Source organism: Salmo salar, chromosome ssa02 (assembly GCF_905237065.1).
Source record: "Salmo salar chromosome ssa02, Ssal_v3.1, whole genome shotgun sequence".
Lineage (NCBI taxonomy): Eukaryota > Metazoa > Chordata > Actinopteri > Salmoniformes > Salmonidae > Salmo > Salmo salar.
In genome coordinates, this window is record NC_059443.1 from 15,948,088 (window position 1) to 15,964,564 (window position 16,477).

The 16,477-nt window shown below is 40.9% G+C and overlaps 1 protein-coding gene across 2 annotated transcripts in view; it reads left to right on the forward strand.

Moving 5' to 3' along the window:
* The first annotated feature begins 7,139 nt into the window (after positions 1-7,139).
* The window catches only part of LOC106576092 (protein FAM171A1), a 35,021-nt gene continuing 25,683 nt past the window's right edge, over positions 7,140-16,477 (forward strand). For both annotated transcript variants that reach the window (XM_045698448.1, XM_045698449.1), the window contains exon 1: positions 7,140-7,476. In XM_045698448.1, the coding sequence (XP_045554404.1) occupies positions 7,365-7,476 (112 nt within the window). In that variant the 5' untranslated portion in view covers positions 7,140-7,364. The remainder of the gene's footprint in view (positions 7,477-16,477) is intronic.

A 16,477-nucleotide genomic window follows, 5' to 3' on the forward strand; every position in this document is an offset into this window, starting at 1 on the left:
CCTCCCCCCAAAAATATTCTGGATGGATTTTCCTCGGGTTTTTGCCTGCCATATCAATTCTGTTATACTCACAGACATTATTTTAACAGTTTAGAAACTTCAATTTGTTTTCTATCAAATTCTACCAATTATATCAAATCAAATCAAATTTATTTTTATATAGCCCTTCGTACATCAGCTGATATTCTCAAAGTGCTGTACAGAAACCCAGCCTAAAACCCCAAACAGCAAGCAAAGCATGTGAAAGAAGCACGGTGGCTAGGAAAAACTCCCTAGGAAAAACTCCCTAGAAAGGCCAAAAACCTAGGAAGAAACCTAGAGAGGAACCAGGCTATGAGGGGTGGCCAGTCCTCTTCTGGCTGTGCAGGGTGGATATTATAACAGAACATGGTCAAAATGTTAAAATGTTAAAATGTTCATAAATGACCAGCATGGTCAAATAATAATAATCATAGTAGTTGTCGAGGGTGCAACAAGCACGTCCGATGAACAGGTCAGGGTTCCATAGCCGCAGGCAGAACAGTTGAAACTGGAGCAGCAGCACGGCCAGGTGGACTGGGGACAGCAAGGAGTCATCATACCAGGTAGTCCTGAGGCATGGTCCTAGGGCTCAGGTCCTCCGAGAGAAAGACAGAAAGAGAGAAAGAGAGAATTAGAGAGAGCATATTTAAATACACACAGGACACCGGATAAGACAAGAGAAATACTCCAGATGTAACAGACTGACCCTAGCCCCCCGACACATAAACTACTGCAGCATAAATACTGGAGGCTGAGACAGGAGGGATCAGAAGACACTGTGGCCCCATCCGATGATACCCCCGGACAGGGCCAAACAGGCAGGATATAACCCCACCCACTTTGCCAAAGCACAGCCCCCACACCACTAGAGGGATGTCTCCAACCACCAACTTACCGTCCTAAGACAAGGCCGAGTATAGCCCACAACGATCTCCGCCATTGCACAACCCAAGGGGGGGGGGGGGATGTGCCAACCCAGACAGGAAGACCACGTCAGTGACTCAACCCACTCAAGTGACGCACCCCTCCCATGGACGGCATGGAAGAACACCAGTAGGCCAGAGACTCAGCCTCTGTAAAAGGGTTAGAGGCAGAGAATCCCAGTGGAAAGAGGGGAACCGGCAAGGCAGAGACAGCAAGGGCGGTTCGTTGCTCCAGCCTTTCCGTTCACCTTCACACTCCTGGGCCAGACTATACTTAATCATAGGACCTACTGAAGAGATAAGTCTTCAGTAAAGACTTAAAGGTTGAGACTGAGTCTGCGTCTCTCACATTGGTAGGCAGACCATTCCATAAAAATGGAGCTCTATAGGAGAAAGCCCTACCTCCAGCCGTTTGCTTAGAAATTCTAGGGACAATTAGGAGGCCTGCGTCTTGTGACCGTAGCGTACGTGTAGGTATGTACGGCAGGACCAAATCGGAAAGATAGGTAGGAGCAAGCCCATGTAATGCTTTGTAGGTTAGCAGTAAAACCTTGAAATCAGCCCTTGCCTTAACAGGAAGCCAGTGTAGGGAGGCTAACACTGGAGTAATATGATCAAATTTTTTGGTTCTATTCAGGATTCTAGCAGCCGTATTTAGCACTAACTGAAGTTTATTTAGTGCTTTATCCGGGTAGCCGGAAAGTAGAGCATTGCAGTAGTCCAGCCTAGAAGTAACAAAAGCATGGATTAATTTTTCTGCGTCATTTTTGGACAGAAAATTTCTGATTTTTGCAATGTTACGTAGATGGAAAAAAGCTGTCCTTGAAACAGTCTTGATATGTTCTTCAAAAGAGAGATCAGGGTCCAGAGTAACGCCGAGGTCCTTCACAGTTTTATTTGAGACGACTGTACAACCATCCAGATTAATTGTCAGATTCAACAGAAGATCTCTTTGTTTCTTGGGACCTAGAACAAGCATCTCCGTTTTGTCCGAGTTTAAAAGTAGAAAGTTTGCAGCCATCCACTTCTTTATGTCTGAAACACAGGCTTCTAGCGAGGGCAATTTTGGGGCTTCACCATGTTTCATTGAAATGTACAGCTGTGTGTCGTCCGCATAGCAGTGAAATTTAACATTATGTTTTCGAATGACATCCCCAAGAGGTAAAATATATAGTGAAAACAATAGTGGTCCTAAAACGGAACCTTGAGGAACACCGAAATTTACAATTGATTTGTCAGAGGACAAACCATTCACAGAGACAAACTGATATCTTTCCGACAGATAAGATCTAAACCAGGCCAGAACTTGACCATGTAGACCAATTTGGGTTTCCAATCTCTCCAAAAGAATGTGGTGATCGATGGTATCAAAAGCGGCACTAAGATCTAGGAGCACGAGGACAGATGCAGAGCCTCGGTCTGACGTCATTAAAAGGTCATTTACCACCTTCACAAGTGCAGTCTCAGTGCTATGATGGGGTCTAAAACCAGACTGAAGCGTTTCGTATACATTGTTTGTCTTCAGGAAGGCAGTCAGTTGCTGTGCAACAGCTTTTTCAAAAATTTTGGAATGGAAGATTCGATATAGGCCGATAGTTTTTTATAATTTCTGGATCAAGATTCGGCTTTTTCAAGAGAGGCTTTATTACTGCCACTTTTAGTGAGCTTGGTATTATGCATTTGGTATTATGCATTTCCTAGCTTCTGGGCCTGAGTAACAGGCAAACAGGCAGTTTGCTTTGGGCACATCAGTCAGACAGAAATTCAGGATACTGCCCCCTAGCTCTAAGAAGTTTTAATACTTTCTCAGAAGTAGACATTATTTACCATACTGAACAAAAATATATACGCAACACGCAACATCTGAAAACGTTTTACTGAGTTACAGTTAATATAAGTAAAAGTTCAAGTTAATGTTGTTATTCTTTCAACATGCATCACTGGTTTACATGACCTCTGCTACTCCTGTCTCTAGTTTCAGCCCTTTTTTAATCATGATGGGCGGCCAAGGACAGAATCGGCAAAGGTGGAATGGTATCGTCAGTTTGTTTGGCAATGTCTCTTACATTAGTAATACAGGGAGAATTATTTTTGCAGGGCGATATTATCAGTTTGTTGTCACATTTTGAACTTTGTGCTGTATAGTTCGAGAGAAATGGTAACTCCCACCCTGTGCAGCACTGTGTAAAGTTTCAGATGAATGTCACAGAGGGTAGAGTCAAAATCAAGGCCCCAGTGAGAATCAAACTCACGATCCTTGGTTTACAAGAGCAGTGCTCTAACCCCTGAGCTAACGTGGAATGGTATCGTCAGTTTGGCAATGTCTCTTACAGTAGTAATACAGGGAGAATTATTTTTGCAGGGCGATATTGTCAGTTTGTCACATTTTGAACTTTCTGCTGTATAGAGGGAGAGAAATGGTAACTCCCACCCTGTGCGCACTGTGTAAAGTTTCAGATGAATGTCACAGAGGGTAGAGTCAAAATCAAGACCCCAGTGAGAATCAAACAACTCCTGGTTTACAAGACCAGTGCTCTAACCACTGAGCTATGGAGCCATTCTTCAGAAAGCTCATTTAGTCTCCTCTCCTCCTTTCCTTGTCTCCTTTCCTTCATGACCATCTATTTGTTATTTTTAGGGGTAGATCAGCTTTAATATTGCAGATAGAATGTGTGTTTTTTTCAATGTAATGTCTGCATTATTTCCAATCCCTCATACATTTTTTTTACAACCATTTTATTTTATTATTTTCCCATAACCCTACCACCCCTCCCTAATTTGAGTAAATTAATGGACAACAATACTTAGGCTTCTACTTCAGCTTATACATAAACATATTACGGACACAGTATATTTTACATTAGTCATATTTTGTTATTTTACATCCCACCCTTCAGCTACCCTCAACCCCTCCCACCAATCTCTGAAAACCATCCCATTATCTTCTTGTTAGCTGCATGTGTGACATAACTCCACCAATTGTATTTATGATATCCTTCAATTAGTTTTTTTCAATTGTTTAAGCACAATTCTGAAAACAGGGCTCGGTTTGTCAAAACACTACACACAATAAGCACAACCCTACACCAAAGTAGCAGAACACTTCAGATCTTTTGCAAAATGGAACACTTGTCAAAACTATACAGGACTTCATAAAAACAATATTTTGTTACCATACGAAACACACACGTTTCATATGACTTCAATCTTTTTGAACCAGTTACACACTGCTGTTGCTAACCTAAAACACTTTTAGTAAGTCAAATTGTCAGTGATTAGAGTATTGTAAATGAAGTACACAGAGAAAGTGCAACTATAGAAACACTACACAAGACCAATGCTGCAGACTGAGGAAAATATCATTTATTTCTCTCCATATACCCAAATCAGTCAACATGGAGAATCACAACAAAACATGTCCCAGTTTTCATGCTACTACAGTAGTGTGCATAACACTGTTAGCTCAGCAAACAGACAAACGTAAAATACTGTATCCAGTACAGGTTACAATTACAGTAAATAACAACAAACATAAAAAATAATCTGAAAAAAACTGACAATATTGTACAGAAATTACTACAGTAAACATACTATATATTATCTCGTCGCCTAGCTTGATCTGGCCAGAGAATTTCAGCAACATTTACATTTAAGTCATTTAGCAGACGCTCTTATCCAGAGCGACTTACAAATTGACCAGTGCTCTAACCACTGAGCTATGGAGCAACGTCACAAGCAATATCGTCATTAGCAAGACAACGCGGGAAGAACCGTCTTGAATGTCGAATCCATCCTTGCACAGCTGCGGCGTCGCCTTGGTCACAGGCATCCTCCATGGCCTGAATGAGGGGTACCTGAGCCTGGGGCTGGATATCGTAAACCTTCCACCGCCATGCAGAGAAAAACTCTTCGATAGGGTTTAGAAATAGAGAGTATGGTGGAAGGTATAGTACTGTCAACGGTGGATGGTGTTGAAACCAGTTCTGGACCAAAGCAGAGCGGTGGAATGACACATTGTCCCAGATGACAGTGTATTGCATCTGGTGCATTTCATTACCTGCTGTGACGATGTGGTGCAATCGGTCCAAAAATGCGAGAATGTGAGGTGTGTTGTAAGGGCCCATTTTGGCATGACGGAGGAGAACCCCATGCTGTGAAATGGCAGCGCAAAAGGTGATGTTACCCCCACGTTGCCCTGGGACATTGATTATAGCCCTGTATTTCTGCCTCTCCTTCTTGATTTTGTGAGGTTGAACCCTGCCTCATCAATATATATGAATTCATGCAGGATTTCCTCAGCATCCATCTGCAAAACTCCCTGAAATACAATGAAAGACAAGATTGTGTAGTTCAGGATAGGTCTAGTATACAGTCAATGTAAAAAAGTAATGTGTGCGGTATGCAACATCACAGTGCTAAAGTGAACAATACAAACCTCCACATACTCATGCCACAGCCGTTTGACCCTCTGAATTCCGCTCAAAAGGCACTCGATAAAGTTGTTTCATTTGAACCTGATGTCTTTTCAGGATGCGTGCCAGTGTTGACTGAGAGACCTGATGGACATTATTGAAAATGGCATGGTCACCGATAATGTTGGCTTGTAGTTCTGAGCCTGATAGCATTATTGGCCAAAACCATGTTTATTATCTCTCCCTCTTGTTCCTGCGTGAATATGGGCCCCCTTCCTCCTTGTCGTTCCCAACCCTCAATCCTATGTAGAGAATACTACATGTAACTTACTGTACAATGTCACAGGAAGGGGTATCACGAGTGCTGATATGGTGCATACAATAAGCGGCTGATTACTGTAACTGTAGACAGATCTTTTACCCGTTTTCCTGTCGAAAAGTCCTTATGACAGATGCCACTGTATATCTACTAAGATTTGGCTGAACTCGCAGTCCAGCCTCCCTCAGCGTCAATCCGTGGTTCACAACATGGTCCACTAGTGTTGCACGAATGTCATTTGATAAGTTTGGTCCTCTTCTTTGTGCACGTTCTCCTCCTGCTGCTTCAGGTCTTCCTCGACCTCTGGCTCGGCCTCTTCCTCTACCTCCTCCTTCTTCTTCTTCTTCTTCTCCTTCTCCTTGTACTCCTCCTCTCACCCTCACTCTTCTTCTGACTCCTTCCATTTTGGTTGAAGGCAGGTGAACCTACCTGCTGCATTTTTATAGTGCTTAAACCTGATTGGTGTGTCTACAATTTAGCAATCATGTGTTTGTGCACCTGATGGCTGTGTTTAACAGATTGGCTCATAGGTGTGGTAATTGGACAGTCAGTGCTTTGGAATTGCATGGAAGTGACATCATGATATACTTCTGTGTCTGATGTAAACAAGTGTGTTTAGTGTTTTGCAAATCACTGTGTGTAATATTTTGCAAATAGTGTGAAGCTGACAATGTGCTTACAGTTGTGCAAATCTAGCCTTGTGTTTTGCTCCTTGAGTGTAAGGTTTTGCTAATTGTGGGAAAAGTTACATTTTAGTGTGTAAGCAATCGTAAAAAACTGTAAACAATTTGTAAAAAAAGAAAAATCCCCAAATAATCTTTTTTTTTATCAATTAGTATATTTGACTTCAGCTGTAATATTTGTTTATTATTTTCTGGTGGATTAAACTGAAATTGCAACCAGCGTTCTATTGCTTAAAACAGTGATATTTTATTAAAGTAATGTCAATAAATGATGGCTAATAAGCATTAATGGGCAGTCACTACCATCATTGGACTTGTATTAATTGTTTTATTCTGTGTTATTACAACATTCAACCCATATAATGCATAGTGAATTTCATGTTTGAAAAAATTATCGAAATCGTAATCGAAAAACGTGATGTATTAATAATCGAACTGAAACCGAACCGACCTCAAAAAGCAGTAATTGCTCAGTGCTAGTGGACAGTATAGTTTTTAGTAGCAAGTAGGAATTACATCTCTGGTTAAATGGCGTTTTTTTATCAGTATTGTTTCAGATCAAAAATGTTTGGGCGAGTTATTATAGTTAATTAAAAACAAATACAGACTATCATCATAAAGCTGTCAACTCTTCAACATGTGTTATTAACTTGCGGTTTTCAGACAACCACTTCAGTGAGTCGCCTGAAGATGGCGGTCAAACCCCACACATGATTCTGCTAGGCGCCTGTTGGGGGAGCGTCTGGTGTTGGAATAGTTAACGTGGGGCCGTCCTGGCTTTAGTGACTTTCTTTCTTTTTTAAGAAAAAAAAGAACCGACCGAGCAGCAAGAGGGGTGGGTTGCAGAACTGAACAGGACATACTGAAGGGGAAAATAGAGGGAACGCTAATGCTACAAAATATGGAGTCTTGCCCGATGTACATGTGTGTGTTTTACAATACATTGATGTAGCCAGCCAATATTTTATATTTATTTGAACTATTTTTTTTGTGTGTGACATCTGCAATGATGAGGGTCGGGGTTTTGAGCAGGACCGCAGCGATAGTTCTCTGTCTTTTGGGATGCAATGTGTGGGAAGCGGTAACCAAAACCCTGCAAGATGACAACGCTCTAAACGGTAGGTAGCTGATACAAATGGTTCATTTTATTCAAAGTACTTGTGAGATGTTATGCCCAATATGTTCGTCTTGCTAGCTAGCTACTTCTATAGCTAGCGGTAATTTGGCGTTGTTGGCTTATTATGTGCTAACTTTAGATAGTTATCTAGCAACGTTAGTTAGCTTTTCAATTGGCTAGTTATATAACGTTAACGTTAATTTGGCAGGCTTTTTCAGCCACGAAACTATACATCCGTTATCTCTCTGTGGTTGTTCATGTTTCATTTAGCCAAGGTATTATATCATTTGAATGGTTTGAAGTGCTTCTGTGTCTCACAACGTGTCCTCAACTGAAACAAAAACACCTCACCATCTTACCTAGCTAGATAGTTAGACCTAGCTGATATTGCATGTTGATGGCAAGAGGCTAGCTAACGTTAGCTAGTTAGCTACTGTAGCTAACGTTAGTTGATGCTAAGTTCTTCTGCAGCCTCTCAATTGTAATGGGTAATTTTGGTGCAAGCCTTAGCTAAAACATGTTTTACTTGTCCTTATTCAGATGAGGTGGAAACGTAATTTGAGCATGTTTTTTTGATGAAATGTATCATTGTGTAATGGATTGTTTTCAGACCAGCAGTATTCCACGAGAGAGATAACGTTCATGCATTTTGTGTATGAATTTGACCACGTATGCAGTAGATTCCTCCAGACATGATTATAAGCTAGATGCTGCAGATGTAAGTGGGAGGAGGAATCTCACACACACCACCATCTCTCATAAATGAGTGAAAGGCAGTATATGACAGGTGGCTTTTGCTTCACTGCCTCTTCCTTCACAGCCTCCTGCTGAGATGGAGCTGAATTGGGGCAGTGCTGGAAATTGTTTAGGCTGGGCCCAGCGAACCTATTTGTATCATTCTGTGGTTTTATTCATTGTTACAGACATGAGTGAAATGGCAACACACACACTTTAAAGCGTAGTCAGAATCGCTGCAGATGTATTTCATTCAGCCACTCCAAAACTTAGCTTTTTTAAAGAGAAGAGCGCTTCCAAGACTAGCTGCATCTGTTTCTCTCATTTACTCACTCACTTATTCTCACACACACACTACTTTGCTTGGAGAACTGTGCAGCTCTGTGTGTTGCTGCTTCAGTTTTCGTTCTAATTTTGTTTGTTAATCATAGTGCTGTGACTGAGTGTGTGCGCATAGTTGTGAGACCCTAACCAAACAGTAATTTATTAGACTATTTTGTGTGTCCCTGTCTGTCTGTGTAACTAAATATTAAGTGTCCCCAACTATCACGTAATGTCAACACATGACGTAGGTGGCTATTAAGTTCCGTAGCGAAAATGATTGATGCCTTCTGAGCATCTCAACTCAGTATTTTGATTGACCCCCCCCCCCCACTCCTCTGTTTGTCTCTCGCTCTCTCGCTCTAACCTTCAGACCCTCCCTGGGGCTCTTGTTGATACTGAGGGCCTCTCCTCACGCATAGCTAGCTATAGGCAGACAGACGACAGACACATAGCTAGCAACATGGATGAAGACAGACACATAATTATAGATCCAACTCTCATTACTGCAACCCATAATACACTACAACTGGGAACAGACTCACTGCAGCCAGGGCTAGAGGACAGGGTGCCAGGAAGACCAAATCATGTTGAAGAGTCTTTGTTTGTTTGTTTGTGTGTGTGCCTATGCATATGACACACTGCAATGCTGCACTCTGCTTATCCTCTGGGCTTGTGCACAGAAACTACTATAACAGTGCTTTATACACACATGCACTAGCACAACATCCGTATTGGTTGAGGGATTGCTGCAACAGTGGATAAGCTTAATATTGCGGAAAGATTGTTGCTTCCATCAATGTAATTGTCTGCATCATTTCCAATCCCCCACATATTTTTGGGGTAAATATATATATCCATATACATACACATATACACATACCTATAAAGATATACATACTTTTTAAAGAATATACCTTTATTATTCCCGCAAACCCTACCACCCTTCCCCCAATTGGAGTAAACTAATAAACACTTAGGCTTCTACCTTCAGTTTATACATCTTATACACATTTTACAGACACAATCTATTTTACAATAGTTATATTTTGTCTGTTTTTAGTCCTTCCTCTATTTCCGATGTACATATTTCATTGTTTTGTATGTATTTTATTTTACAAAATGTGTATCTTTCAAAAGCTAAATGTGTGCAGATCAAGTATTGATATCATGAATTGGATTCCTGCCTGTAACTTGATGAAAATCAGTGTTGTCAACAAACTAGCTAATGCTAGCTAGCTAGCAGAGAAATTGAAGGCGCGGAGATGCCCTGATGACATCGAGCTGCCTGCCCTTGGACATGCTGACATGACCACCACCTCCGACCAGCACCTCTGCTGACCATCTAGCAGAGATTCTAAATCCTCTCATGCCCGCGGCAGCCCATCTGCGGGAGGCTTGAAGAAGCACTCCAACTTGATCGAGCTGATCTAGCTACTGTTGTAGCCTAAATTTCTTTTTAAATTACATTTTGTTGTTTATTTTGCTTAACAAGTGCTTTGAGATTCTGTTTGCAATGAAAAGCACTATAAAAGTTTAATCAATTATTATTATTTATGTGTAAAATATTACTGTCCACAGATGTTCATAGATTTTAATGTGTATTACAAATGGTTTTGTTTGGAAAAAGCTATATATCCATTGTTTAGCTGGATTACAATGTTTGTATGCTCTATGCTTAACATATAAATTCAAAACATGAATTAGCCTCATGCTGTAGGGTTTGGTTAGAGTTAGGCCTAATCCCAAATGGCACCCTATTCCCTATATAGTGCACTACTTTTGACCAGAGCCCAAATCTCATATCATTGTATTGAGAGATATATATATATATGTATGTATGTATGTATGTATGTATGTATGTATGTATGTGTATGTGTGTGTGTGTGTTGACGTCACAAATGTAATTTGTACAATTCTTTATTAAATGTCCAATGCAGCTGTTTTTATCTCTATCTTACTGTGATTGTTTTCCATTATAATGGTAGAAAATTTACAAAAATAGCTTTTTAGCGAAGAGATATTTCTTAATCAATAATTGAGCTAGGACTGTCTGGGAGTGGTCTGAGTGGGGAAGGAGAAACTGAAAACTAGCTGTTAATAACTTTATTATTGGTCTATTAAGTAATGTATCGCCTGGTGATGTTACCAGGCACGCCAAAACTCCATTCCACCAAAACAGGCTGATGTTTTTTTTCAAACAGCTCTTACACTAAAATGGCACTATCATATTTTTCACAATTTCACAATATTATTACAACTTTTATAGTTTGGAAATGTAATACAAAACACAGGAAAAGGTTTTGACTGCAGTGGGTCTGATTTAAAAATATATATTTGTCACAGACTGTGTAAAACCTTGCAGTGCTACTTTTTTCTCAGTGATTGAGGTGGATATATCTCGTTTTAAAACAAAATGTGATCGTTTCATTTCAGAGAGACAAACAATTTAGTGATAAGTTTCAAACAAACATGTCTGTCATTTAACAAGTCATGATTAGATGGGGGGGGGGGGAAACACACCAATCTCTTTCATAAGTTCTTTTAAACAAAAATAAATATAATTTACCAACATTTCTGAAAATGGATAAATAGAATTTTGGAATGAAACGCTTCAAATATACCTTCAAGTCAGTTTGCATTGTTTGTGTCACTGAAAGTGAAGGTTTCATATAAATCCACACAGTACCCGAGTATGTTTTCTGCAGTTCGTCCACTATGTCTGTGAGTTTCTCCACCCTAACCCAGATTGGGTCACCATGCCCCAGAGAGACAGAACAACACCAGCACCCCACATTCTGAAATAAGACCTCTTCAAAAGCAAAATAGTCTATCATGCTCGGTCCCCACTTCTTTATACACACAAAACCAGGAAGTGATGAAGGAAATGGAGAGTGTATGATAAATAGACCTAATAAGAGCAGAAACGGAGAGAGATGGGGAATCCCCAAAATATGAATGAGATGACTCAAAGGATTTATTTTCGTAGAACACAGAACACTGTAGTTTCCTAGTGTGCCAAGGAGGAGTTTGAAAGGTTGTGATGGTACCAAAGAAAGCCCCCCTCTCTACTATCCTTCAGAGTTGAGGGGATTATTCTCTCTATACTGTAATCTCTGCCTACTCATTTACTGTACTGGAATACTGATCAGGATAATTTAAATAGAGAATTTGGTAGGTTATGTTAAAGATGTTGTGGTGGATTATCCCTATCCTATTACATTTTTGTGTGTTTGCGTTGAGCGGGGGGAGACATAAAATCAACAGCGGGGTTGAACCGGTACACACACCAGGAGTTAACAGTATCTAGGACCAGATCTGACAGTTTAATAACCACTAACCATGGATACCGTAAGCACAACCAGTCAACCTTTGATAGGAGTAGCCCTCCATCAGAGCCGCTAGTAGCCACAGACAGAGGATGCTACTGTCCTCCTGCCATTATTATGGCTCAGTGATGATGTCCTACTCCCTCTACCTCACAGCAGGGTCTGATCAATAACATCTACACACACTAGAGGTTGACCGATTATGCTTTTTCAACGCCGATACCGATTATTGGAGGACCCCAAAAAAAAACGATACCGATTTAATTTGCCGATTTAAAAAAAAATATATATATATATATATCAAAAAACACCACTAAAAAAAAACAATAACTAAAAAATACATTTATTTATTTGTAATAATGACAATTACAGCAATACTGAATGAACACTTATTTTAGCTTAATATAATACATCAATAAAATCAATTTAGCCTCAAATAAATAATGAAACATGTTCAATTTGGTTTAAATAATGCAAAAACAAAGTGTTGGAGAAGAAAGTAAAAGTGCAATATGTGCCATGTAAGAAAGCTAACGTTTAAGTGCCTTGCTCAGAACATGGGAACATATGAAAGCTGGTGGTTCCTTTTAACATGAGTCTTCAATATTCCCAGCTAAGAAGTTTTAGGTTGTAGTTATTTTAGAAATTATAGGACTATTTCACTCTATACGATTTGTATTTCATATACCTTTGACTATTGGATGTTCTTATAGGCACTTTAGTATTGCCAGTGTAACAGTATAGCTTCCGTCCCTCTCCTCGCTCCTACCTGGGCTCGAACCAGGAAAACATCGACAACAGCCACCCTCGAAGCAGTGTTACCCATGCAGACCAAGGGGAACAACCACTCCCAAGTCTCAGAGCGAGTGACGTTTGAAACGCTATTAGCGTGCACCCACTAACTAGCTAACCATTTCACATCGGTTACACCAGCCTAATCTTGGGAGTTGACAGGCTTAAAGTCATAAACAGCACAATGCATTGCAAAGAGCTGCTGGCAAAATGCACAAAAGTGCTGTATGAATGAATGCTTACGAGCTCAGTCAGACTGCTCTATCAAATCATAGACTTAATTATAACATAATAACACACAGAAATACGAGCGTTTTGTCATTAATATGGTCGAATCCGGAAATGATCATTTTGAAAACAAAAAATGTATTATTTCAGTGAAATATGGAACCGTTCCGTATTTTATCTAACGGGTGGCATCCCTAAGTCTAAATATTCCTGTTACATTGCACAACCTTCAATGGTATGTCATAATTACGTAAAATTCTGGCAAATTAGTTCGCAACGAGCCAGGCAATGAACGCAAGAGCAGTGACACAATTTCATGTTAGCAGGCAATATTAACTAAATATGCAGGTTTAAAAATAGATACTTGTGTATTGATTTTAAAGAAAGGCATTGATGTTTATGGTTAGGTACACATTGGTGCAACGACAGTGCTTTTTTCGCAAATGCGCTTGTTAAATCATCACCCGTTTGTCGAAGTAGGCTGTGATTCGATGAGAAATTAACAGGCACCGCATCGATTATATGCAACGCAGGACACGTTAGATAACTACACATGGTTGATGATATTACTAGTTTAACTAGTGATTATGTTATGACTGATCGTTTTTTTTATAAGATATGTTTAATGCTAGCTAGCAACTTACCTTGACTTCTTGCTGCCCTCGCGTAACAGGTAGTCAGCCTGCCATGCAGGCTACTCATGGAGTGCAATGTAAGGCAGGTGGTTAGAGCGTTGGACTAGTAACCAGAAGGTTTCAAAACGAATCCCCGAATCCCCCCCCCCTGAACAAGGCAGTTAACCCCCGTTCCTAGGCCGTTATTGAAAATACGAATGTGTTCTTAATCTGACTTGCCTAGTTAAATAAAGGTATAAAAAAAAAAAAAAAAACATGAATCTTTTTTTTTTTTTAATCGGCAAATCGGTGGCCAAAAATACCGATTACCGATTGTTATGAAAACTTGAAATCGGCCCTAATTAATCGGCCATTCCGATTAATCGGTCGACCTCTAACATACACTCACACAAACATAATGATACACACTGGCTCTACCTCTCACACCCATACTGTCTGTCTCACACGCGCCCTGCTGCTCTGGCTGCTGTTGCTAGGGCTAATTGGTGGTAGATCTCAGCATCAGGTCAGGAAAAACTCCCTTTGATGCCTTTGTCCTCCATATGGCACACAGACAGACAGACCGACCGAGAGCCAGTTACTGAGAGAACGACTGGTTTAACAGGGCTGCTGAAACACAACATTTCTCTTCCTACATGCGTGTGTGTTTTTACGATGCACTTCTTTCAGAGGGCTGTAGCCTGTTTAAGGATGATGTCACCAGAGATTTATTGGATCAGAATGGGGAGGTGTGTGTGTGTGCACGCCCCAGTCTCCCAGGGGAGCTCTTCAGAGTGAGCACAGCTGGTACCCCTAAAGAAGGACGGAACACTGGGACAGGAAGTGATGCACCATTTAAATACCTCCCTCTCCCTGACCTCTGTGTTGGGGGAACGCGTATATTTTCACTACCCTTAAAAGACCCACTACAGTGAAACTTAAAAGGTTTGTTGCGACTAGTTTGGTAAGTGATATTTTTGGGCGACCTAGATAGAGAATCTGTAGTAGTCTGTCTTCTGTATCTGTCTGACCCTCTGTGTGTCACTGTGTCTGTTACCTGAATAATCATCCAGCCTGGGGAGATGGGAGAAGAAGGGGGAGCATGCTCTGGTGTTGGGGGACGGGGTAAGAGTGGGTGTGTTTATGTAAGGGTAAAGGATGTGTATGTACGGTAGGTGGGGGGGCACACCCTTTCAGCCTTAATTAAGGGCCAATGATCAGACATCACTCCCCTTATCACAGAGACAAGTGTCTGCCACAAGAGGACATGTAGATGAGAGAGGGGGGTGTGTGTGTGAGGGAGGGTTTGTGAGAGGGGGTGTGTTTGAGAGGGGGTGTGTGTGAGAAGGTTTGTGAGAGGGGATATGTGTGTGTTTGTGAGAGGGGGGGGGTGAGACAGTTTGTGAGAGGGCGGGGGGGTGAGACAGGGTTTGTGACTGGGTGTGTTTGTGACAGCGGGGGTGTGTGAGACAGGGTTTGTGACGGGGTGTGTGTGAGAGGGTGTGCTTGCGTTGGTGCATGTGCACGTATACGACACAGGAGTAAGTAGATAGTGTAATAGCAGAGAGATGAGGAAGGTGTGTGTCTTGAGTTGGTTAAATGAATTGTTCCACTGTAGGTGATTGTACTAGACTGAGCTCCTACTTATTTCACTGATGAAGTATAGCCTAAGTATCCTTGTTAGCTATTAGCACACATTACATAACCTGCCAGACCAGACATTTGTTTAGTGTTGGTACCAAGTCACCGTTAAGCTGTTAGCCAAGCTCCTTTATGAAACAAGCTGAAATGTTCTTGTGTGTGCATACTCTGTTATTAAAGGTCTAGCTCTCTTTTTCTGGTTGTCCTCTCTCTCTGTCTCTCTCTGTCTCACTCACACCGTTTGACTCATGCACAGTGCCTTTCGCCACAGTGGTAAAGGTTAGCGTTCTGGCCTGGGTAAAGGTGAGTGTTACCTTGCCAAGGTTAACTCACGTTCACTGAAACTAAAGTGTTCTAAATACTTGGATTTCTCTTGTGAAACTTGGGGTTTCACCATCTGTCTCCCATTCCAGAATACCCCTGTCTGTGTATGTGCGGTGCGTGCAGCTACCACTTTGTGTAGCGGTTGGCAATGATGCTAATGAAAACAGTCTTCTGGTAGATGGAAAGGCTCCCAAAAAACTTCTCAATGAAATGTTAACTACAAAGTAGCCTATGCTTCCGTGGCAGAATGATATCAGGATTATTTCATCAATCCAGTGTATTTGTTTTGTGAACACTACCATCACATGTGGCTACAAAAAACCTTAGGTGCTCACTGGAATTAAAGGTTATCTACACCCAAAAATCCTAATTTCCACAAAAAAATCCCAGACCTCTGCTTTATTTGTTTTTTTCTATTAAAAAAGTGCAATTTTGAGAGTGAACCTGAAAAAAACGGAGAAACGGAAACCTGGAAAAACAAATGGAATTTGGGGGGGAAAAATAAACGGAATCAATCACCCAAATACCTACCTCATCCCCATATTGTTTTTATTTACTTTTTTGCTCTTTTGCACACCAGTATTTCTACTTGCACATCATCATCTATCACTCCAGTGTTAATTTACTAAATTGTAATTGCTTCGCTACTATGGCCTATTTATTGCCTTACCTCCTTACGCCATTTGCAGACACTATATAGATTTTTCTATTGTGTTATTGACTGTACTTTTGTTTATCCTATGTGTAACTCTGTTGTTTTTTGTCGCACTGCTTTGCTTTATCTTGACCAGGTTGCAGTTGTGAATAACTGGCCTACCTGGTTAAATAAAGTTGAAATTATTATATATATTTTTAAATTCAACAGATTTTATAGGGCCCTAACAAAGGTCTAGCCTAGATAAGCTTGGCCAGTGTGGGTGTTCCACTTGAGAGAATGGGTTGTTGCTCTGTCCCAGTTTAGCTCTGGCACTGCATGAACTAGGTGTGTGTGGGTGTGGGGGGGGGGGCAGCTTTACAA